Genomic DNA, 26,579 nt, shown 5'->3' with positions numbered 1-26,579 from the left:
AAGTTGGCACTGTGGAAGACCGAGGAACTGGAAGATGAATTTACAGCGAAATCATAATTATTGTGTGTAATTGAGTAGAGTAAGGGAGCAGTAATGAAAATGTCTCTGAAAGTCAGTAGATGAGAAACTTTAGAGCCTAATTCTTTTATGGTTTGTTTGTATGTTTTAATCCGTAGCAGGGATCAGCAAACCACAACCCCTGGGCCAAAGCCCCTGGGCCACAACCCCTGGACCAGTCCACCACCTGTTTTTGTAAATAAAGTTTTATTGGAACACAGCTAGACTCATTTACTTACATATTATCTATGGCTGTTTACTTACTACAAGAACAGAGTTAAGAGACCATATGGTTTGCAGAGCTTAAAGGATCTGGCCCTTTACAGAAAAAGTTTGCCAACTCCTGATCTATAGGTTTCTCTGGCAAAGTAGAGCAAATACCACATCTAGTGTCAGGAGATCTAGGTTCACATCCCATAGCTACCACTTACGGCCATGTCGCCTTTGGTGAGCCACTTAATCTTTCAAAGCCTGGTTCCACATCTACAAAAGGAATGCAACAATACCATAGTGTTTTTATGAAGATTAAATTTAATAACTGTGAGGAATCAGCTGTTACTTTGTGGGCCCTCAGTGCATATTTGGGTTTGCTTGCTCTGTAGGTGGCTCTCTACCAAAATGCCCCCATGGGTTTGGGTAGTTAACCACAGTAGGTGCTCAGATCCCAATGTTTTATTTTGTCTTTACAGTTTTCTTAGGTACATTGACACAACTTTTGAAAATTACAGATATTTAGAACAGTTATGGACAAGTAGGGATCACTGAGCTGTCTAAGCCCATAAATGTTTTTCTATACTTGCTCACAACACAGTTTATTTTGATTAAATTCTAGCCAAATGCTTAAAGAGCTTTGGGTGTGACTACCCTTTTTGAAGTTTCCCAAATAACTGAGAGGAAAAAAAGCATGTAGATATTTGTATGATTCAAATACATTTAGAAAATCAAAGCTACATAATAGTAAACATCTAGGGGTAAATGTCATGTTGCTAAATGCTCTGTCATAGTTTCAGAACTAAAACTGTTTCTGCCTCATTTGCTCTGAAATGAAATAATGACTATGCTTTAAAATTCTTCTGTAAAAAATTGAAATCTGTGTGTGGTTCTCTAGTTGTCATTTACTTGAATTTTAGTGTCGATGCATACTAACTTTCAGCCCTCCACTTCCTGGAGATCAACTTGAAATCTGATGTATCTCTTGAAATAGATCATTTAAAAAATCACTTAATATTCTGTAGTTAGCCACTTGCCCCAAATAATCTCTGCCTGTGTGGAATATCACAAAACCCAGCAACTGTGAGAAAGGTTAATAAAAATTTTGCCAACATACAGCTTACTAAACAATTCTTCCTTTAATATTAATTTAGAGCTATCTAGGATCTTCAGTGTGCAAGAGCTGGGAGGAGATAATGGCATTTTAGTACAAGTGGAAAGGATATTTAGAGGTCTATATCCTTTAAAGTTCAAACCTAAGTGGTATTATGGAGAATTTAAAGTAATTACAAAGGAGAACTAAAAGATGTTTGGAAAATAATACCAATGTTGGTGAGATTATTATATTGCACAGCGATTTAAAAAAAGGTCAATTCATCAGGAAGTTTTAAAAATCATAAATGTCTATGTACCTAATAACAGAGCTTTAGTATACAGTAAGCAGAAATGGACAGATTAGAGGGAGAAACAGACAATTCCACAATCACAGATGAAGATTTCAGTAACCCTCTCTAAGTAATTGATAGAACAGCTACATAAAATATCAGCAAAGATATAGAAGATACAAACTACATCATCAACCATTCTGACCTAATTGTTATTTATAGAACACTAACCCCAACAACCACAAAATACATGTTCTTTCCAAGTGTACATGGGATGTTCATTAAGATAGATTAAGTACTGGGCCATAAAACAAGTCATAACAGATTTTTAAAAATTAAAATCATACAGGATATGTTTACTGATACCAAAAAAAAGAATTAAATAGAGATCAACAGAATAATATCACTAGGAAATCCTCAAATACTTGGAATTAAGCAACATCCTTTTTTTTTTTTTTTTTAAGATTTTTTAATGTGGACCACTTTTAAAGCAATACTGTGCTACAGTATTGCTTCTGTTTTATGTTTTGGTCCTTTGGCCCTGAGGCATGTGGGATCCTAGCTCCCCGACCAGGGATTGAACCCGCATCCCCAGCATTGGAAGGTGAAGTCTTAACCAGTGGACCACCAGGGAAGTCCCTAAGCAGCATACTTCTAAATAACTCACGAATCAGAGAAGAAATCACAAGGGGAATTAGAAAATATTTTTCCCTGAACAATAATGAAGATACAGTGTGTCAAACTTTGTGTCATGCAGGTAAAGCAGCACTTAGGGGACAGTTTACCACTTTAAGTGTTTATATTAGAAAAGACAAAAAGATCTAAAAGTAATTATCTAAATTCTCATCTTAAGAAACCAGAAAAAGAAGAGCAACGTAAACCCAATATAAATAGAAGGAAGAAAATTATAAAGAGCAGAAATCAGTGAAATACAAGATGAACAGAGAAAATCACTGAAAGCAAAATACTGGTCTTTTCAAATACAACTGATAAACCTGTAGCTAAGGACATTAAGATACAAATTACCAATGTCAAGATTAAAGGAAAGCACAGGGAGCTATACTCAATATCTTGTAATAACCTATAAGGGAGAAGAATCTGAAAAAGAGCATATATATATATATATATATATATATATATATATATATATATATCACTTTTCTATATACCTGAAACTAACACAACATTGTAAATCAACTATACTTCAATAAAAATTAAAAAATAATCTTTCAATTTAATTATGAAATTTCCCTTCTACCAATTCTTAATAGTATGAGATCTGTAGTCACTGATCCCTGCTTCTTGAAGCAAAAATTAAAGAGTAACTTCTGTGTAAAAAAAAAAAAAAAAAAGATAAAGGAGGGGTTATCATTATCCTTCAAACATTTTAAGAGGATAATAAGGAAACATTATGAAAAACTTTATGCCAATAAATCTGGCAACTTAGATAAATGGACCGATTCCCTGACAGACAAAAATTACCAAAACTGTCCCAAGAAAAACTGGAGAATTTGAATAGTCTCATATCAATTACCAAAATTAAATTTATAATTAAAAATTTCCCACAAAGAAAGCTAGAGATTCAGATGACTTCACTGGTGAATTCTCTCAAACATTTATAGAAGTAGTACCAATTCTATACAAAAATCCTTCTGAAAATATTATAGGAAAGAACACTTTTCCAACTCACTTTCTGAGGCTAGTATTACTCTGATACCAAAACCAGACAATCATATTACAAGAAAAGAAAACTATGGACCTTATTAACATAGATGCAAAAGATCCTTAATAAAATTTTACCAAATCAATTTCAACAATATGTTAAAAAGGGTAATACATCTTGAGCAGGTGGGGTTTATCCCAGAAATTTAAGGTTGGCTTAACATCAATCAATGTAATTTACTACATTAACAGGACAAAGTAGATAAACCATATGATCATTTCAATAAATACAGAAAAAAAACACTGAAAAAATTCAACACCCATTGAAGATAAAAATATCCAGCAAACTAAGAATAAAAGGAAGCTTCTCAACCTGGCTGAGGGCATCTACAAAAAAACCTAAGGCTAACATCTTACTCAGTGGTGAAAGCTCAGTGCTTTTAACCTAAAATCAGGAATGTCTATGTTCATCACTCCTGTTCATCATAGTACTTGAAGTCTTAGCCAGTGCAACAAAGCAAGAAACAATAAAAAATACACAGTTTGGAAAATAAGAAGTAAAACTGTCTTTATTTCAAACAACACGATTGTTCATCTAGAAGATCCTAAGAAATTTACTAAAAGCCATTAGAACTAATATATGGATTTAGCCAGGTCACAGGCTACAAAGTCAACATACAAAGTTAATTATATTTCTATAAACTAGAAATTAACAATTAGGAAAATGAAGTTAAGCAAGCAGTTCCATTTACAATAGCATAAAAAGTGAAATAATGAAATTTAACAGAGGCAAGACATATACACTGAAAACAGCAAACATTGTAGAGGGAAATTAAGATCTAAATAAATGCATAGACATACCTGTTTGTGAATTAGAAAGCTCAATATTTTTAAGATGGCAGTTCTTCTCAGATTGATCTATAGATTCAATACATTCTCAGCCAAATCACAGCAAGCTGTTTTTTGTTTGTTTGTTTGTTTGTTTTTGCGGTACACGGGCCTCTCACTGTTGTGGCCTCTCCCGTTGTGGATGGAGCACAGGCTCCGGACGTGCAGGCTCAGCGACCATGGCTCACGGGCCTAGCCGCTCCGCGGCATGTGAGATCTTCCCGGACCGGGGCAAGAACCCGCATCCCCTGCATCGGCAGGCGGACTGTCAACCACTGTGCCACCAGGGAAGCCCCACAGCAAGCTTTTTTGAAGAAATTTACAAGCTGACTCTAAAATTTGAATGGAAAAGTGAAAGACCTAGAACAACTGAAATAATTTTGACAAGAAAGGGCAAAGTTGGACTTACACTACCTCATTGCAAGATTTATATGAAGCTGCAGTAATCAAGACAGTATTTTATTTGTACACATATTGTGTGGTATTGTGCACAGTGTGATATTGTGTACACTGGTCTGATTGCTGTGGCTAGGACTTCCAATATTATGTTGAATAAAAGTGGCAAGGGTAGGCATTCTTGTCTTGTTCCTGATCTTAGAAGAAATAGTTTCAGCTTTTTACCATTGAGTATGTTGTTGGCTGTGGGTTTGTCATATATGGCCTTTCTGATGTTGAGGTATATTCCCTCTATACCCATTTTATTGAAAGTTTGTATCATAAATGGATGTTGAATTTTGTCAAAAGCTTTTTCTGCATCTATTGAGATGATGTTATGATTTTTATTCTTCAGTTTTTTAATGTGGTGTATCAAATTGAAAATTGATTGATTTGCAAATATTGAACCATCCTTGCATGCGTGGGATAAATCCCACTTGATTATGGTGTATGATCCTTTTAATGTATTGTTAATTTGGTTTGCTGACATTTTGTTGAGAATTTTTGTGTCTATGTTCATTAGTGATACTGGCCTGTGATTTTCTCTTTTTGTGGTGTCTTTGTCTCGTTATGGTATTAGGGTGATTCTGTCCTCATGGAATGTTCCTTTCTATTCAATTTTTTTGGAATAGTTTGAGAAGGATAAATGTTAACTCCTCTTTAAATGTTTTGTAGAATTCACCCGTGAACCTTCTGATCCTGGACTTTTGTTTGTTGGGAGTTTTTAAATTACTGATTTGATTTCATTACTGGTAATTGGTCTGTTCATATTTTCTATTTCTTTCTGATTCAGTCTTGGGAGATTGTATGTTTCTAGGAATTTATCCATTTTTTCTAGATTGTTTATTTTATTGGTGTAAAATTGTAATCTCTCATGATCATTTGTATTTCTGTGTCCAGTTGTAAGTTCTCTTTCATTTCTGATTTTATTTATTTGGGCCCTCTCATTTTTTCTTGATGAGTCTGGCTAAAGTTTTATCAATTTTGTTTATCTTTTCAAAGAACCAGCTTTTAGTTTCATTGATTTTTTTTTAAGTCTATTTCATTTATTTCTGCTCTGGTCTTTATGATTTCTTTCCTTCTACTAACTTGGGGTTTTGTTTGTTCTTCTTTCTCTAGTTGATTTAGGTGTAAGGTTAGGTTGTTTATTTGAGATTTTTCTTGTTTCCTAAGGTAATCTTGTATCAGTATAAACTTACCTCTTAGAACTGCTTTTGCTGAACCCACAGGTTTTGGATCATCATGTTTTCACTTTCATTTATCTCTAGGTATTTTTTTATTTCCTCTTTGATTTCTTCAGTGATCCACTGGTTGTTTAGTAGCATATTGTTTAGCCTCCATATATTTGTGGTTTTTTGCAGATTTTTTCTTGTAATTGATTTCTAGCCTCATAGCATTGTGGTTGGAAAAGATGCTTGATATGATTTCAATTTCCATAAATTTACCAAGGCTTGTTTTGTGGCCTAGCATGTGATCTATCCTGGAGAATGTTCCATGTGCCCTTGAAAAGAATGTATTCTGCTGCTTTTGGGTGGAAAGCTCTATAAATATCAATTAAGTCCATTTGGTCTTATGTATTATTTAAGGTCTGTATTTCCTTATTGATTTTCTGTCTAGATGATCTGTCCATTGATGAAAGTGGGGTGTTAATGTCCCCCTACTATTGTATTACTGTTGATTTCTCTTTTTATGTCTGTTAATATTTGCTTTATGTATTTAGGTGCTCCTGTGTTTGGTGAATATATATTTACAGTTGTTATATCTTCTTGTTGGGTTGATCCTTTTATCATTATATAATGTCCTTCTTTGTCTCTTGTTACAGTCTCTTCATTTTGCCTAATTCTCTTTGTTTATTTCTATGTATTAGGTAGGCCAGTTTTGTTTCCCAATCTTGGAGTAGTGGCCTTATGTAGGAGAGTCCCATGGGGCCCAGCAGCACACTCTCCTCTGGTCACCAGAGCTATATGTCCCCTCTGTAGGCTGCGTGTGTCCTTCTATTGTGGCAGGGCTGACTACTGTGGGCATGCTGGTAAGCGGGGCTGGTCCCCAGCCCAGTTGGCTGCAAGGCCCTGCCTCCTGCAGTGGCTGTGGTCCTGCTGGAGGGTGGGGTAGGCTTCCCGTGTGGTTGGCTGAGCAGCCTGGTGAGGGGAGGCAACCACTGCCGGCCCACTGGAGGGCAGGGCTTGGTCCATCCGAGGCTGTCTGTATGGCCTGGGGAGGGGCATTAGACAGGGGCTGCTGCCAGCTCACTGGTGGTTGGATAAGCCCCCAGCACGAATATGCTAGAGGGAGGATTCCAAATGACACTTGCCAGTGCTGGTGTCATTGTGGTAGAAGAAGCTCCCAGAAATGGCTGCTGCCAGTGTCTTCATCCCTTGGAGGTCCAGCTGCTTCCTGCCTCTTTGGGAGGCTCTCCAAGATTAGCAAGTGGGTCTGACCCAGGCTTCTTTCAAACTACTGCCTCTGTGCTAGGATTCAGAGTGTGTGAGATTTTATGTGTGCCCTTTAAGAGTGGAGTCTCTCTTTCCTACAGCCCTCCAGCTCTCTTATACACAAAGTCAGACATTCTGGGGGCTCATCTTCTGGTACAGGACCCCTGAGCTAGGGAGCCCAACATGGGGCTTGAACCTTTTGCTCCTTGGGGGGAACCTCTGCAATTGTGAGTATCCTCCTATTTGTGGGCTACCTACCTAGGGGTATGGGTTCTGGCAATACAGTGTCTCCAGCCCCCCTGCCTGTCTTGTTATGGTTACTTCTTTATATCTTTAGTTGTGAAAAGTCTTTCCTGATAGTCTTCAAATAATTCTCATAGGGAGCTGCTTTGTAAGTAGTTGTAATTTTGGTGTGCCTGTGGGAAGGTGTGAGCTTAGGATCTTCCTACTCTGCCATCTTGGCCACACCCCCAATCCATCACCTTAATATAATCCTTGTTAGTGTTTCAGTGCGCTTCCTCCCATATTATTTTCCTGTACATGGTTTTAACATGACAGTAATCTTACAGTACAGTTCAGTATATACAGTTTTGAACCTCGCTTTTTTCCCTAATTATATCACAACGATTTTCCATGTTATTACAAAAATTTTGTTGTTAAAAAAAATACATGCTGATTAAAATTGGACAAGAAAAAAGTAGGGGAGTGATCTCTCGTATCCATCACTCAAACACAACCAGAATATTTTACCTTTTTTACTCAATATCACATCAAGATGATTCTTCCATACTATTATCTAATTTCAAAAAGTAACATTTTAAGAAGGAAATCCTGCCATATACAGTAACATGAATGAAACTTGGAGATATTATGATATGTGAAAATGCTAGTCACAAAAAAGACAAATACTTCATGATTCCACTTACATGAGGTATCTAAAGTAGTCAAACTCTTAGAAAGCCTAGGGACTTCCCTGTGGTCCAGTGGCTAAGACTCCATGTTCCCAATGCAGGGGGCCCGGGTTTTGTCCCTGGTCAAGGAACTAGATCCCACATGCCACAACTAAGTGTTTGCGTACCGCATCTAAAGATCCCGCATGCCGCAACGAAGATCCCACTTGCCACAACGAAGACCTGGCACAGTCAAATAAATAAATAAATAAATAAATAAAATATTTAAAAAACCCAGAAAGTCTGTTGTTGAAGATACATAGAGAGTTTGAGTAAAATTGCTTCATAAAATATAAAAACAGTGATATTTTTAAATTAACATGTTGTTATAAATGTGATTTTAAATATATCTGTGGACCTAATAAAGTTTATACAGTATTTGCATATTTATTGTGCTAACCAAATCTCAACCCAGGATAGAGCTTTTCCTCCAGTCTTATTGCAACACAATTTTAAACAATTGCTTTTGATATAAATGGGTAGGGGATTACCTTAGTGGTAATTGCTTCAATACTTAACTGCCTCTGTCAAACAGGAGAGGGCTCTACTAGGAGTAGGGAGGGACACTCAATGCCTCCGTGGAGAGAAAATGAAACTGAAGGGTGTGAAACAATTAGTGTAGCTGGAGCCTCTTACCCTCCCCACCCCAACCCTGACCTGAGGATAAAATGGGGAAATTAATGGCTTGACAGCCGCTGAACTCCCCCCATCGCTTCAAATTATAGAAACTTACAGTTGGAAGGGACCTTATTGATTACGTGGTTTTAGCCACCTGTTGATTCTTAGACTTTCTGATAGTCCAGCCAAAAGATGATTCAGTCTTTTTTGATACTTCCAGTACTAAGAAAGAGGCTTATAACCCAAAAGAAGTACATATCCCAATTTTTATACAACAGCCTCTGGCATGTTTGGAGAAAATAATTTTTCTAAAGTAGGTAGCTTTAAGATTTTTTATTTGTAAAGATAATATAATTGGCAAATGCCAATGAATTTTTGTTATTATTTTATTCTATCCAAAGTAGAGAAATATTTTCTAAATTGTATTTGTGTTTTGGTTTTGAAACATGATTTATGTCCAAATTTGTATATGTGGTATTCAAGTTGAACTTGAAGTATCTCCTTGCTTTTATATTTTTTACTATAAGTAGCTTTAAAAAATCATATGTGTATCTTATTTGGTGACCTGGAGCTAGATGAGATGTAGGTGCTTTATAAACCATCTTAACTACTGGTATTATCTTGCTTTCTTGAAGCATGAAATAGTTTAGTTTATTGACTGATTGTATGTCACTGGGGAGAAATGAATTTTCACTGTGTTTTATTATACCTATCAGTGAGTTCAGCGTTAAAATAAATACTGCTTTAATGAGAAAAGAGATGGCCTGATGGTTTCACTATGGGAATGGGAGAAAGAACCCTGGGCTATGATCCCATCAGAACACCTGACCGACTTTGAGGACCAAGATAGGCACTTCACTTCCCTGTGCCTGAATTTCCTCAGAAGCAAAACAGATTAAGAAAATTGACTTTTACCAAAATAGAGTGAGAAACAGTATTTTTCTCATGCTTTGAAACTTAGATAAATGTTGCTTTTTAAAAAAAAAATCCCACAGTATTTACATATTTATTGAGATTTCTCTGTATTGGGCAAAAGGATGCAAAGAGACTATGGACTGTCTGAAGGCACTGTGCTAGCCTTGTGCAGGTGGCCCCTTTGTGTGGCAAGGAAGCAGTGTCTTCAGGTCGCCTCTACCACCATAGTTCTTTGGAGGAGGAGAAGCCAGGTGTATCAGGGTGGACACCTGCTGGCAGGCTATTAAGATGAATTCACTATAAATGGTACTTGAAGGCTAAGCTGAGGATCTTCCTGCAAAGAGGTTTTATTTCCTTTGCATTCATAAATGCTACTGAGATTACTTTCTAATTATTGTCTCGTTTCAAGCTCATAAGCCTTTCTCTTAGATGAAACAGACTAGATTATAACTTACTTTGCCTCATTCATGTTTGTAGTAACAAGATATATTTGTTTTGTTTGTTTTTGTCTTTTGAAGAGTAGGGAGGTGTTTGGTGGCTGTCTATTATTCTCCCTCTCCTATCAGTCCAGGAAGCATGTAGGGGAACAGCAAAGGAGCAGACATCACTGCTGGTAATCCACATACCCTGTCCTCTAGGCAGGGATCCAGGGCTCAAGGGACAAGATATTAGCCTAGCAGTTTAATACATTCAGGTCACATGCCATGTGACATTTTACAGATAGGAGGCAAGATCAAACTTCTGTAAAAAGTTGGGTCCAGGGCTTCCCTGGTGGCGCAGTGGTTGAGAGTCCGCCTGCCGATGCAGGGGACACGGGCTCGTGGCCCGGTCCGGGAAGATCCCACATGCCGCGGAGCGACTGGGCCCGTGAGCCATGGCCGCTGAGCCTGCGCGTCCGGAGCCTGTGCTCTGCAACGGGAGAGGCCACAACAGTGAGAGGCCTGCGTACCGCAAAAAAAAAAAAAAAAAAAGTTGGGTCCATATGGTGGGTCAAGGTGGATGTGTCTAAAATTTTAGCACCAGAGATTGATTCTTTTAGGAGGAGGTATCATTGCATGATATAGAATCAGAAGTGATTAAAATAATGATAATCGGGCTTCCCTGGTGGCGCAGTGGTCGAGAATCTGCCTGCTAATGCAGGGGACACGGGTTCGAACCCTGGTCTGGGAGGATCCCACATGCCACCGAGCAACTAGGCCCGTGAGCCACAACTACTGAGCCTGCGCGTCTGGAGCCTGTGCTCCGCAATAAGAGAGGCCGCGATAGTGAGAGGCCCGCGCACCGCGATGAAGAGTGGCCCCCACTTGCCACAGCTAGAGAAAGTCCTCACACACAAACGAAGACCCAACACAGCAAAAATAAATTAATTAATTAACTCCTACCCCCAACATCAAAAAAAAAAAAGATAATCATAATAATTCAAGGCTCACAAAGAACCTTTATGTCATATCTCATGTAAGGTTCACAACAATGTGCATGTGTGTGTGTTTGTGTGTGTGTGTATAAAGTTTGCTAGAGCTGCTGTTACAAAGTACCACAAACAGTGGCTTAAACAACAGAAGTTTATTGTCTCACAGTTCTGGAGGTTAGAAGTACAGAATTAAGTTGTTGGCAGGGTTGGTTCCTTCTGTTGGCTATGAGGGAAGGATCTGTTCCAGGCCTTTCTCCGTGGCTTGTAGATGGCTTGTCTTCATGTTCACATGACGTTCTCCCTGTGTGCATGTCTCTGTGTCCAAATTTCTCCTTTTTATAACGACGTCAGTCATATTTGATTAGGGCCCACCCTAATGACCTCATTTTAACTTGATTACCTCAGTGAGTACCCTCTCTCCAAATAAGTCACATTCCGAGGTACTAGGGGTTAGGACTCCAACCTATGAATTTTGGGAAGATACAACTCAACCCATAACTCTACCTATCTATATATGTATATATACAATATACTATAAAGAATGGTTCAATATTTGATATATTTCTATTAAATCTTAAAGACATTTTAATATGTGGATTTAAATAATCATTGAGCCATCATTGCATAACATTTCTAGAAAGTAGTGTTTTTGTCCTGTCTTACTCATGGCCTCATAAAGTTAACTAGTTTGTCCTGCACCAGAAATAATAGAAACACCTCTTATCCTCCCTCTACCCACTCATTTCCAGATTGCCAGGAGTGGTATTCTGCCCTACTCTTCTTGTTTCTCTTTTATGGTAGAGGAACATACCAGATTTTTTAAAAATGCCTCTTATTTTTTATTTATTTTTTTAAACTTAACGTATTTATTTTATTTTTACTTTTTGGCCATGCTGCACAGCTTGTAAGATCTTAGTTCCCTGACCAGGGATTGGACCCAGGCCCTCAGCAGTGAGAGCACAGAGTCCTAACCACTGGACCACCAGGGAATTCCCTAAAATGCCTTTTAGAAAACCAGTGGAATCCAAATAAAGCATAAAGTTTAGTAAATAACAATGTGTCAGTATTGGTTCATTAGTTGTGACAATGAACCAAGTGTAGTTGTCCCATAGTAAGGAAAGGGTAAACAATAGAGGAAACTGGGGTGGGGTGGGGTGGGGTATATGGGAACTCTCTACTATCTTTGCAAGTTTTCTGTAAATCTAAAACTATTCAAAAATAAATTTATTTAAAGAATAAAAAACTTTTTATAATAGAAAGTAGTATATATTATACAGTACATTAATGCTGTATTTAGAAATATCATATAATTGTATTGTTTTTATGCCATTGCTTGTACGTCTTTTAGTACAAAAGAACAGATTAGTTGTGACCTCTAGAGGACAGTGTTGAGTCATAGATAGATTTTCACAATCTGCCCAAGTTGAAGATGGACTTACACATTTTTTCTTCTTCCTTTTTTTAACCCCAAGGCCCCTGTTTGTTCATTATCCCTGTTTACAAAAAAAAAAAAAAAAGAAAACTAAGGAAAATGTATGCTTCATCTGCTATCCTGATTTATTGGAGATTTGCTTTAACTTATTATTTTTATGGAGTTTTAGGTCTACACAGATCTATCAGGCCAGAATGACCTGCAACATTTTCACCCATATTCAGAGCACCAAGGGCTTGTGGAAGTTGTGCAGGAGTGTGGCGATGGGGGGGAAGCATTATGAGGGACATAGTATGTGTTTGTGAAGTCTCATGTGATGGAGAGAGTGCTATAGAATTGAACTCCCTTTAGAAAAACTAAAAACAGTTTGTAGATTAATGAGGATGCTCAAAAATTAAAGAGGAGCTTTGATCTTTTAAGGTCAAGACTGTTTGCTCTGCAGTGGTTTGCTGGGGGCAGGGAAAGGGAAACAAACCATTGCTCTAGCTTCTGGAACAGATTTCTGGATTAATTAGAATAGAAACTCAACATTTTAATTTAAAAATTATCCCTCCAGAGGCAGTCTCATGAGATTGACATTTTATTTTTAAGAGGCTTGCGGGGTTGGGAGTTACAGAGTGCTACTCAAGCACATCGGAGCCATATGAACCTTAATTTGCAAAAAGCTTGCCTTGGATCTAGAGGCAGCTGAAAATAATTGTTCATGTATTGGTGGGCTCAGAAGTTCTGAAACACGTCATTCTGTCATTAGATGGATGACATTTTTTGCTGATAGTGGAGTCCAAGGGCTTCACTCATACTAGGTAAGAATCTAGTATAAACATTCAAAAATAGTTGTCATTTGATGACAGTGTGTTCCGCTTAGCAGCACCTATAGATTTCTTATCTTTTGCTCAAAGAATAAATCTTTAAAAATCTCCACTACTGAACTGGGATGTGTGAGCCTTTTAATAGAATTTTTGAAAGGGAGTGGAAAATTTACAGCCCCTCATAAATAGCGTGACGTGAAAGTTAAAATCAATAGCGTATTGGTAGCCACACCATCAAAGTTGAACCCTGTGGGCACGAGTCTTCCTTATTCTCATCTAATGGTGCTGGGTACCAAAAATTCTTTCTTAGGTGTTGTCTTCGCTTAATTAATGGTGATATAACAATGTTCCACAGGCCATCTGGTTATTTAATAAATATTACAAGGATTCGATAGATATTTTAGTCCTTGAGATTGAGATTGGTCCCCTAACCTGGTCTCTTACCCAGTGTTCCTCATCTCAAGGAAAAACATTACTCCATCCCGTTTGTGCAAGTCAGAATCCTGGGAGTTGTCCTTGACTCCTCTTTTTTTCTTATCCTTGCACATATTAGATGCTGCGCCAGGTTTTATTGGTTTTACTTCTTAAATATTTCTTGAAAGTACCCACTTCTCTCTCCATGGCCACCACTCTAATCCAAGCCCTTGTCATATCTGCTTAGACTACAGCAGAAGCTGCCTCACCTACAACCAGTGTGATCTTTCAGACACACATCTATGAGACCTTCAGTGATTTAGGGTAGCAGTGTCTTAGGATAATAACCAAAGTCACTTTCAAGGATGGTAACGCCCTGCACGTTCTGGTCCCTGTTTCTCTCTCCAGCCTCATCTGAAGACATTCTCCTCCTTGCTCCCTGTGCTCAAGCTTCCTGGCCTCCAGTGCATCCCACAGGGTCTTGTAATTTCATCTACCTGGGAGTGTCTTCCCTGCTGTCTTTGTCTGATTGTCTTCTACCCTCCTTTATAAGTCACCTCAAGTGTGATTTCTTCATGAATGCCTTTCCTGATGATTTGGCCTAGAAAAGTTTTCTTTATTCTATGCTCCTTTACTTCATTGTACTTAATATCAACTTATAATTAGACACAGCTTTGTTGTTTGTTGATGGATATATGTCTCTACTACCAGCATATAAATTCTGTCAGTGGGGACCATGCCCAAGTATGCTCACTATCAAATCCCCAGCACTTGGCACAGTGCTTGGAAAAAAGTAGTTGTTCAATACATTTGTTGAATGAATAAGTGGCTTTTTTTTTTTTTTTTTTTTTTTTGCGGTACGTGGACCTCTCACTGCTGTGGCCTCTCCCGTTGCGGAGCACAGGCTCCGGACGCGCAGGCTTAGCGACCATGGCTCACAGGCCCAGCCGCTCCGCGGCATGTGGGATCTACCCGGACCAGGGCACGAACCTGCGTCCACTGCATCGGCAGGCAGATTCTCAACCACTGCACCACCAGGGAAGCCCTAAGTGGCTATTTTTTATTGAATGTTTAGGTGGAGGAAGAAGAACCCACTGGATACATTCGATTTGAAAAATTTCTTCTAGTGATGACTGAAGTACTACTGGAAAGAAGGTAAGAAAATAAGTGCAATTGTTAAGGTAATGATTGGACTTGCATTAATTTCAAAACACTTGGCTTTTTCCCTTTATACGTTATACTCAACCAATATTTATCATAGGATAGCTTCCTTCTAATTTTTCTATATACTTCTGAACTGCTGGTTGGTATGTGCTCCGAAGTATCAACCACTTCAGTATTAATCTAATAAGCAAAGTGTAATTAAAGGGCAAATAAGCTGCAAAAAGCATAGATCAACAGCATTCTTATTATCTTCTGTTTTGAATTATCAATGATAAATAAGAATTAACCCTGATTATTTTTCTAGAGAAAGTGTAGCATTAGCTTACCATAGTTGGTTTACTGTAGAAATTTTGTCCCCAAATCAACAAAAATAACCAAAGTCACTTTCAAGGATGGTAACGCCCTGCACATTCTGGTCCCTGTTTCTCTCTCCAGCCTTATCTGAAAACATTCTCCTCCTTGCTTCCTATGCTCCAGCCTCCTGACCTCCAATGCATCCCACAGGGTCTTAGTGCATGTAATTTCATCTACCTGGGAGGAGATAATAATGGGAACAAGTTTTGTTCGGATTATTTTGCACAATAATGAAAAAGCTAATAGATAACATCAAACATGCCAGTGATTTTTAACTAAGTATTCCTTGTGGGTGTGGAGTACTTTCAACTTCATTATCTAGATATCTAAAAATATTTCAGTGAGGGAAGTATTATTAAATATCCTAGTATGTTAGCAGCTTTTTTTTTTTAATGTGATCATTTGTTACGTAGAGACTGAGCTAAACACTGTGGCATTTACTCCTTTTATTTTATAATTAGATACAGACCAATTCCAGAAGATATCCTTCATCGAGCTTTTGAGGTGTGTAAATTCCAGATTTTATATATATTTATATTTACATGAAAAATTCATCATGTAGAATTTATTCACCAAACAAAAAATATAATATCTATCTTTTCTTTTCCCCTAGGTGTTAGATCCAGCTAAACGTGGGTTTCTTTCTAAGGAAGAATTGATCAAGTATATGACTGAAGAAGGTGAGAGTGATTTTTTTTTTTTTTTTTTTTTTTGCGGTACGCGGGTCTCTCACTGTTGTGGCCTCTCCTGTTGCGGAGCACAGGCTCCGGACGCGCAGGCTCAGCGGCCATGGCTCACGGGCCCAGCCGCTCCGTGGCATGTGGGATCTTCCCGGACCGGGGCACGAACCTGTGTCCCCTGCATCGGCAGGCGGACTCTCAACCACTGCGCCACCAGGGAAGCCCAGTGAGAGTGATTTATTACTTACCTTATAACAGTAACTTATTTAAGTGATTAATAATTTTAAAACAATTAGGCAAAAATTCTAGGGGATACTTTAAAATCAGTCATTCCAGTTAAAAGGAGTTATTTACTCTTCTTATTATTTTGGTCTTGGTGTGGTTTCTGTTTTGTAGGGGGTAAGAGGACAAAGAGTAAGTTAAGGGGAGATGGATTATTGCCTTATAGGATTTTGTAAACTATAATGATACTTCTATAAATTGAAGTCATTCCATTCACTTAGAGTATTTCCAGAATAAAGGGTATGCCACCAGGAAAACATGAACTATCAATCACTATAAATCAATGCTTGTTACTAGATTGAAGATTTGAATTGGAGTCTATAAAAATTCCTTTTATAAAAACTTTTCAGTTGGTGAAGTTAGGGATAATAAAGCCTCAAATAAATATGAATTCACATAAAATGTTTCAGTTTTTTATGCTAATGGTACCATATGTATTTGCTTTGCACTTGAACTGTACACACATGCATGCACACACACATATACATACATATATATGCACACCTATATATGCCAACATATTTCCTTTAGGAATTCTCTCTGCTTAGGCTGATGTGTAAATTTGTTTTCCCTGAATGTCAGTAGCCTAATGGACATTCTTTTGAAGCCATTCTCATATTAGTCACTTCCCCTCTTCCTATATAAAGTTAGAGCTCTGTCTCTGTTCAGTTCACTAGTTCATAGATGAGTCCTGAGTGATTCAGAGTTGCTAATCACTTGAGACAATCAGAAGTGCAGGGAATTTTGAGTCGGGAAGATTAAGACTGCATCTCCATGTGCCACTGATTGGACCATTTTTGACTTGATCCACCATTAGGTGAGAATACAGGGGGTGAGAGTAAGAGTGGCATGATCGTCATAACTGCCATCCAAGAATTCATGACCTTGTTAAAATTATCTTAGGGGTTAATTTTGATGGAAATGTTATGTTTCAAAGCACCAACCTAGGAATTACTTTAAGGGAAGTAAATCCTAGGTTATATTAGGCAATATGGATTTCGTCAAAACAGCCACAACAGTTCAACGTCATTAGTATGACATGCCCACTGTGTAGGTGAGGTATACTAAGCACAGCAAGAGGTAATGATACTAAAATCAGCTCCCTTTCTCAAGGAAATTATAGTCTTATTGGAGGAAATAAACCAACTTATAAAACAATTCAATATATAAGACAGTAGAATAAAGTGAGTATCAGAAGATCAACGTGGGCTGGACCAGCCTGGAAAGCTTGGTCTGGGAAGACTTAAAGAGAAAATAGGTTTGTTAAGATGGTAGAATTACCTGGGTGGGTTATTGAGAGCAGGGGTAAAATCTTCCGGCATTGTAGCACCTCCCACGCATAGTAAGTCTCAGCAAATGTTGGTTGAATTAACGAATGAGTGAGGAGATGAATGTAGAATGGGTGAAGGGGCTGATGAGGGGGAGACATAGATTGATAAAAAGTATGAACAAAAACTGGGAGGTGGGAATGAGCATGATATTTCGGGAGGCTGTGAGAAGATGGGGCCCAGAGGGTCTTGTTGGCAAACGGTAGGAAATGAATCTAGGTCGATTGACTGGGATTCGATTGCGGAGGCCGGGGCTCAGGAGAATTCATCCTACGGGCAATGGAGAAGCATTGCAGGGTTCTGAGCAGGTGAATCACACAATGCAAGAGAGATTGTGGGAAGGTTAATCTGGTGCTGGTAGGTTTGTGAGTTGAGCGAGAAAGAGGAGAGACTGGGGAGACTAGTTAGGAGGCTAGTTCAGCATTTTGAAGGGCTGTATCTGGCAGTGGCAATGGGAATGGAAAGAAGAGGTTGATACAGTAGGACTGTCTACAGAAGGATCCACAGGTCATGATGAGTAACAGAGTGCTGGGGACAAAGACGGGAGCTGAGTCAAAAGTAACAAGGCTTTGGCCTGGACGACGGGTATTACAGTAATGCCACTGACTGAAATAGGGGAATCAGACACAGACTGCAGTGGATACAGAGACAGTGCAACTTTTCACAGTGTCCACAGAATATTAATCACTTTGAGAATATGCATTCTAAATGCCCAGGATGTTGTATGATGAATGTAATAAATCACATAGAATCAAGTTCCTACAAGATAGAAGTCCGCACGTGTCCAGGTATGTGTATTGTGTCAGACAGCATTTAGCAGCAGGGAAGATCTTGAAAAAAACTTTTTGAACAAACACATATTGCTGCCTATGTGCCAGGCAATGTTCTAAGTGCTATTCAAATAATAACACTTAATTCTCATAACAAGCCTATGAGATAGGTAGTATTATTATGATCTGCATTTTACAGACAGAAAAACTGAGACACAGAGAGGTTAAGTGACTTGCCTGGGATCTTAAAGCTAATGAGACAGTAGAGCATTTGAACCCAGGCAGTCTGGCTCCCAAGCTTGTGTTTTTAACCCTTAAGCTATTTTCCTCCCATCCTTAATCAAATACTATGTATCTCTTTCCTTGCCTGAGGAAGCAGTGACTACCTTCTGTATTTCACTGTGAGCAAAACCTTGTTCCAAGCAGTCAAGTGTGGTTCCTGGACCTTGAGTTGGCATGCAGATCCAGTTCCACCACTCACTGGCTGGGGCTGCCTGCCTGTTTTCTTTGTGTGCTGGTGTCCTCAGCTGTAAGTGGGGATAATAGTTCTTACCTCTCATGAGGTGGTTGGGAGATTAACTTAGTTAATATCTGTGAAGCACTAAGATCAGTGCCTGGCACACGGTAGTTCCCGATAAATGTTTATTGTCAGTATTCTCATAAAGACTTACATGCCTAGCAAAGTTCATTGGCAGTGGATTTAGCATTTAACAATCAGGTTATAAGAAAGATTCAGAAATTGTCTTTTGGGGCTTCCCTGGTGGCACGGTGGTTAAGAATCCACCTGCCAATGCAGGGGACATGGGTTTGAGCCCTGGTCTGAGAAGATCCCACATGCCATGGAGCAACTAAGCCTGTGCACCACAACTACTGAGCCTGCACTCTAGAGCCTGCGAGCCACAATTACTGAGCCTACGAGCCACAACTGCTGAAGCCCGGGCGCCTAGAGCCGGTGCTCTGCAACAAGAGAAGCCACCGCAATGAGAAGCCCACACGCCGCCACAAAGAGTAGCCCCCGCTCTCAGCAACTAGAGAAAACCCGTGTGCAGCAGCAAAGACCCAATGCAGCTAAAAAATTAAATAAATGAATAAATAAAATTAAAAAAAAGAAATTGTCTTTTTAGGCATTCTTTCTTTCCTTAGGACGTAAACATGATTTCAGAAGAACTCAAGCACGTTCCCATTGTTTGGTAACACTATCATCATTGTCATAAAAATCCCCACTTGAATAATTTCTGTATTATTAACTGAATTCCACCTTAGAAAGCGTTGTTTGTAGTGGCAGGTGACAAACTCAGAAATTTACCTGCTTGGATTAAGACTTTTTAGGGGTGAGCTGGCGATTTGGATGTTTCTGTATTTTTGTTTAATATCAGCACAAAGTTCTATATTAAATAGATGACAGTGTTTCCAGTGTTCTTCCTGAATTTGCTTTTCATCTTGGTGAAACCAATATCCAAGATGGCCTTCAGCTATTACCTGAATCCAGCTAAAGCCCACAGATTTTCTATCCAGCTTGTGGTTTCATTTGACAGCAGCACTGGGCCAAACTATAACAAAGAGGACTGTTTTGAAATGGCTGATGAATGCATCTGTCACTGGGTGCAGTTGGATCACTAAATTGACCTACTCTGGTTAGAGAATATTCATAGACATTGTTATAGCTTAAACCTCTGTTATCTCTTCTTCAGCATTTCTGCGTAGCAACCAGTTAATTCTTTCTTCATACCCTTACTAAATATAATGATTAGACTCCCTGTAAAACTATGACTTCAGGTTAATCCTTTGGCGATTTTAGTGGTTTTAATTTAAGTAAATAAACAACCTTATTTATGATGTTTTCATGTCCTCCTGCTGTTTTGGCTGAAACGATTGATTCTATAGGTTGCTTGAGATATGATACCTGCAAGGTAAAATAACTCCAGAATTTGCCAGGGGTCCAACAGCATGCTCTTTGAACCTCTGGACTGTCACGATGTGCTGGCTTTATGGCCCCAGGGAGAGTAACTAGAGACACAATGGGGGATGGTGGGGCTCCACGGCAATTAAGTGGGCTAGTGGAAAGAGAAAGAAAAAAAATCAGAGGATTGTAAATGATGAGTTTCTCTTCTTGTTCCTCCCAGGTGAGCCTTTTTCTCAGGAGGAAATGGAAGAAATGTTGTCTGCTGCAATTGATCCAGAATCGAATTCAGTTCATTACAAGGACTATATAACAATGATGGTGATAGATGAAAATTAAACACTCTACAGACTTCATTTCTAATTGAAAGATCATTTTAAGAATTGCTTGTCCTTGTTAATTTCACATTTTATTTTATAATTCCTACGTATTGCTAATGCCCTGTGACAACTATTTCAAGATATTTTGTTTTTTAAAGGTGATCATAACAGTTTAAAACACAAATTTATTTAGTATGACTAGCTCTATGAAATGACAAACTGCTAATTATTTTAAAACTATTCTTAAAATATTTAACATTATCCATGGATTGTTACTAATTTTCTGCAATAAAATCCATGTTACTTTCAAATTAATTAAGCTGACAGAATGAAGAATGATTCGAATGACCCAGAGTTTTGCATGTGAAGATCTTGGGTTGGGGCAGAATGACCATAAATTGAAGATGAGGAGTAATGGGACGACAGCTTCTTTTTGAAACAGCAAACACTTCAGCAATCAGCATGTGGAAGGAAAGTCATTGAAACGGATATTAATAATTAATTTCTTATGAGTGCCAATTATAAATCTCCTTTGAGACGCTAGTAACTTAGCATGAAAATTTAAATTTGCTGATCTAGCGAGTTACCTACCATTTATGGAATACGTAAAGGAGTTGAGATCATTGAACCTTGAGAAAAGAAGACTGATTGGAAATTGGTAATGTAAGGAAGTGGCAATTCTCTTGTGGTCTTCAGAATTCTTAACCTATTCAGAATACCTGTCATGAGAATATTGTCCTGAATACTGAGTAAGAAAATTGAGAGATGTTATGGGGTGCAGGAGGTACAGCTGTTGAAAGAGCGAGGTAAAGTTATCTGAGCACAAAGAATCACAATGGAAAAGCAAAGGGGAAAGTAAGATAAAGGAAAATGAATAATCTTCCATAACCTGTATCATTCTCTCATACACACACACACACAGTGATCTCTATTTAAAGATGCTTCACCACTACATGTGCCTATATATATACATATAAACATTTAATTCTGCTTGTGATTCTTCCTCCTAGGCATGCAGGGGGCTGCTACTTAACAGACTCTATCACTGTTCATTCATTCATTCATGAAACATTTACTGAGAATTATTAGATAATGTACTAGGAACTGGAGTTGCACGGTGAATCAGTGCCTAACTAGTCGAGATCACAGTTTAGTGAGGGAGACCTGCAAGTCAATCAGCAACCACATTTCAGACAGGGCACATTCAGGGCCTCTAGTTGCTTTCTGAGTGAAGAGGACGGTGGTAGGTTACAGAGCTTGAGGAGGATGGTAAAATTTGGAAATATCTCTCATGGGAAATGGGAGAAAGAGTTGAGAAAGAGCCCATGTAAGAATTTCAAGAAATCCTGGAGGATTTTATTCAGTAACTCAGGCCCAGGAGCAAAAATGATGGATTGTTGTATTGATTCAGGGTTAAGGTTTGTCATCTGAGTGAGATGGAGGCAACCAAAGGTCAAGGGAGTAGAGGAATTCACGAGAAAGCAGTTGTAACACTGCTCTCTGGAGGCTGAGTAGTAGAGATACAGGCAGGTAGCAGTGGGCTCTCAGACTGAGAGGCGGAGGCAGGGCCTCAGGACCTCCAAAGGGGCAAACAGCTGTGCAGCGGGAGTGAGAGATGATGGGCTTTCCTGCCATTCCTGAGTAATTACATGCTTTGCTTGAAATTTGACTTCACTGTGTTTTGAGAGTGTTCCTTCATTCTCCTATGTTATTATTGTAATTAATAATAATAGCTAACATCTGGGGACTGCTCACTATGTGCCAGGCACTGATCTAAGTGCTTTTTATGTATTAGCTGATTTAATCCTCCCAGCCACCCAGCGATATGGGTCACAGCTATAAGGGGTTGTATTCATCAGTTTGTGCTAGGTTATGCTGTGATACCAAACAACTCAAGAGCTCAGGGCTTACTACAATGAGTTCTTTTTTGTTCATGTTTTGTGTCACCTGGAGGCGGCTGGGACTCTGCTTCATGTGTCGTCTTCGTGCAGCTCATCTACTTCCTAAGCAGGGTGACCATGTGTCTTGGGTTACCCAGGGTGGTCTCAGCCTACATTTGTTGTCCCAGTGTAGTTGTTAATAGATCTCTCTCTTAGAAGTGTCCTGGTTTAAATGATTAATATGTGGTCATCCCATTTGAAAAACCGTGAATAGAAATGATGCTGAGGAGTCATCATTTATAGTAGGTTTTATGAAAAATAACCACAGAAGTGTAGTAATGGGAGGCATTTCTTCCTTCACTAGTGTCCCGAGATTATGCCGGGATGAGAGCCAAGTGGAGGCCTGGTGTGCCACTCACTCAGCCGTGCTTGTTAGAATCACCACCCAGAGATGAACATGAGCCACATGCCCTTAGGCCAGGGCAGAGAAGTATGAGGCAGGGGGTGTGGTGACCCCCAGAGCTTTAGCAGACAGGTGGCTTATGGTAGGCGACACACTGCAGCTGGAAAGGAGGGTGCCAGAGACATGAACACCCTTGAAGGGGGAAGTATACCCAGGGGCATATCATTTAGCAGCAGTGGCCGGCACCAACATGTAGCATGAAAGCGTGTGCTGGTGCCCAACGCATAAGCCCAGGCACAGACTTGTTCAGAGCCCACAAGGCAGCTCTGAGTTGTCTTCTCTAAGCCCGTTACCCTGCATGACCCTGGTCATACCAGGGAAATACAAGCTGGTGAATTAGCCCCAGTTGCTTCATAAATGGTGATATCATATTCTCTTCTCGGGAAGGATGCCTCAGGATTGGGTACCCCCAAGTCTCACCTTCTAGAATTCTTTAAAAAGTTCTGACTGATGTCAAACTTCACACCCCATCTCAAGGAAACACTATCTCTTCAATAGTCATAAGAGTTAGCTTTATGGAATACGATTCACTTTAGCACAAATTTGTTTGTATAAGGCCATGAAAAAGTACAACAGGCTTCCCACAGAAATCTCATCTTTATCTCCTAGCTGCAGAATAAATGTAGCATATTTTCAAAAGGAACACTTTTCTTTATACTCTAACCATTTTGATTCATATTTTACCTTTTTTCACTCCTCTTAGCCCTCAACATCCAACTTAAATCACAATGGCATTTTCCTGGCAAGAAGAGTGCTCAGTCTCCTGTGTAGATAGTTTGCTTGTCCTTAATGACTGGGCTTCTGCAAAGCCTGCCATACCAGGCCCTGTGGAAAGACAGGTCCGTTCTCACACCTCTGGGCTGGGGAAGCTGCATGACTCAGGGTCCAGGGTGCAGGCCTGGCAGTCTGGAGATCCTTGCACCCTGGTTTAGGCTTTGCTTGTAACTCACTCTGGATCAGGTGCTTCCCTCCTGTGCCTCTCTGTCTGGAAAATAAAGCGCCCAACTCTAGTTCTTCTTCCACCTTCCAAAAGCAGGGCAGATGTAGTCCCCTTTGCATGTACCAGATGTCCAAGTGTCCAATGGTAAGAGATTAAGAAGAATGTCTGAGACGACAGGCTGGTTGGGATTTTCACTGTGGAACGAGGTGCATTTAGGGCTTTCTCTCCTTCCTTCCTGCTTTCCTTTCTTTCCCTTTTCTAACTGCTTCCAGTTAAGAAAGTACCTTGTTTATATAGCCAGTTCCCTATAGAAGATCCATGTCACTACATTGCCCCTTCTGGGCAGGTTAAGTAAGCAGAGATCCTCATGGTAACATGTGCCCTGCCTGTGCCAGGCGTGGCTGTCTCCGAGGCCTGCACCTAGTGAAAGTGTAGGTTACTAATCACCTGCTTAGATGCACCAGGGAGGGGGTGCGTGTTAGAAATTCAGACTCCTGGGTCCCATTCCAGACCCCTAGAACAGACTCTCTGGAGGTGGGACCCAGGAACCCACACTTTCACAGATATTCCCAGGGGAGCCTTATGCATGCTACAGTGTAAGAACCACTGTCTGGGGTAGTGTTATATTGTGAAAGTGTGGGATTTGGAACTGGGCATTGCCACTTAGTGCTTAGGTGGTTGGTGCACACGTTTAATATTGCTGGGTCTCTGCATCTTATTCGTAAAGTGGAAAGAACACCTACCTTACAGGGCTGGTGTGTCAATGAGATAATGAAAGTGAAAATTCTTTAAAGATGAAAGTGTGACAGAAATGATTATTTAAAGGAAAACAGCAAGGGAGGGAGAGAGGAAGGGAAGGAACAAAAGCAGAAAGAGAGGGCTTGGGAAGGAAGGGAGAGACAGACAGATAGGCCAACCTGCTGCCTGGGTATAGACAGTCAGGAGTGTGGGACTGTAGGTAGATAATAATATGATCTATGGGGTGAAGGTGATGAGCCACCTGAGGTACTGGTGCAGATACCAGGAGATTCGCTATCGTGGTGTTATTAGTTACAAGTGGTCACGTTTCTTTCTAGAATGTACAATTAGGAGATTTTAGGAGGTGGTTTGTCTTGTTTTTTTAATTGTAGTAAAAACCAGCTGGCGTAAAATTTACCATCTCAGCCATATTTAAGTGCACAGTTCAGTAGTGTTAATAAATATATTCACATTGTTGTAAAATAGATCTCCAGAACTTTCTCATCTTACAAATCTGAAATACTATACCCATCAACCAGCTCCCCTTTCTCCCTGCCCCCAGCTCCTGGCAACACCATTCTACTTTGTTTCTATGAGTTGGACTACTCTGGGTATCTCATATAGTGGAATCAAACAGTATTTGTCCTTCTGTGACTGGCTTATTTCACTTAGCATAATGTCCTCAAGGTTCAACCATGATGTAGCATGTGACAGAGTTTCCTTCCTTTTTTTTTTTTTTTTTTGCGGTACGCGGGCCTCTCACTGTTGTGGCCCCTCCCGTTGCGGCAGCTCACGGGCCCAGCCGCTCCGCGGCATGTGGGATCTTCCCGGACCAGGGCACGAACCCGTGTCCCCTGCATCGGCAGGCGGACTCTCAACCACTGCGCCACCAGGGAAGCCCCTCCTTCCTTTAAAAAGCTGAATAATATTCCCTTATTTGTACATACCACAGTTTGTTTATGCATTCATCCATTGGTGGACACTTGAGTTGCTTTCACCTCTTGCCTATTGTGAATAATACTGCTGTGAATATGAGTGTGCAGGTATCTTTTTGAGACCCTACTTTCAATTCTTTTGGATGTATATCGGTAAGTGAGATTGCTGGATCTTTCTTCTTAAAAAAAAAAATTGCTATCAGTCATAGTGCTTTTAGAGCAACATGAATTATTCATCTCACCTACTGGAGAAAATGCTCTTATTCATTTGAGGAAAGGTGTTTCATTTTTCTGACAAAAATATTCACGAAGTTGAAAACTTGGGGCCAACTCTAGTTCTTTGGAGAAAGAGATAAGATAAAGCGGCACATTCTGAAATTCAGGACATAGTTTTCTATGAGTGACTGAACAAAGTGCCAGATATCTCTTGGTTCTTCCCTAGTGAGTCTTCAGCTACTCAGTAAGAAATCTTGAAAGAGGCTTCTAACCATTTATTGCTGATTATGAAATTCATTAAAGTATGGATTGAGTATCACCTGACTTTGAGTATAGCTTTAAAAGTGTCGAGGTTTATTTTTGTGTTCTGAACGCTTAGTTTCTAAATGTCTTGCTAATTATGATGGCTCCATTCTGAACCTGTTTACCTGCTGAAGGCATGATATTTATTTACTTAGGCAGAGTTCATTGTTAGTGATAGTAAAGGTAAATCTATTTTACAACCATTCTTCTTGATAATTTACAATATTTCTTAGTTACTTCTCATCAAATCGCATTAGACTGTCATAGTTTTTACCTTGGAGGAGAATTGTAGCTCTGCCATTTTCTTGAAGTTCTCTTCTGTTTAGAGTATTAGCATTATTTTCAATTCAAGGTTACTTTGTAGGAAACTATTTTAGCCTCTTAGCAGTTTATTAGGGCTAGTTTTGTTAAAACTAGATAACACCTGTGAATCCTCCACTTATCTGACACCCATAAAATTAGTAAGACCACTGCACTAAGCAAGGTGAAAGTGTGTGTGGGAGTGAAGGCACCCACATGCTGCCCTTTTGGGACACGTGCCTGCCTTCCTGATATGTGATTGCCTCACACACAGATCCAGTGATGATGCTAGTGTCCATCCGTATTACCTGTTGGTGAGCTCTCATTCTAATTTTGAAGATAGCGTATAAATTAAAATAGAAATTCTAATTTTCTTGCTGCACCCTAA

General features: G+C 39.4%; 1 protein-coding gene across 1 annotated transcript in view; it reads left to right on the top strand.

Moving 5' to 3' along the window:
• DRC8 (dynein regulatory complex subunit 8) overlaps positions 1-20,552 on the top strand; it is a 127,872-nt gene extending 107,320 nt beyond the window's left edge. The window contains exons 4-7 of the mRNA XM_079696896.1: positions 14,694-14,773; positions 15,598-15,640; positions 15,750-15,816; positions 20,320-20,552. Of these exons, the coding sequence (XP_079553022.1) occupies positions 14,694-14,773; positions 15,598-15,640; positions 15,750-15,816; positions 20,320-20,435 (306 nt within the window). The 3' untranslated portion in view covers positions 20,436-20,552. The remainder of the gene's footprint in view (positions 1-14,693; positions 14,774-15,597; positions 15,641-15,749; positions 15,817-20,319) is intronic.
• The last annotated feature ends 6,027 nt before the right edge of the window (positions 20,553-26,579 follow it).

This window comes from Hyperoodon ampullatus (assembly GCF_949752795.1).
Source record: "Hyperoodon ampullatus genome assembly, chromosome: 2".
Classification (NCBI taxonomy): domain Eukaryota; kingdom Metazoa; phylum Chordata; class Mammalia; order Artiodactyla; family Ziphiidae; genus Hyperoodon; species Hyperoodon ampullatus.
This window is presented reverse-complemented; position numbering and strand designations above follow the sequence as displayed.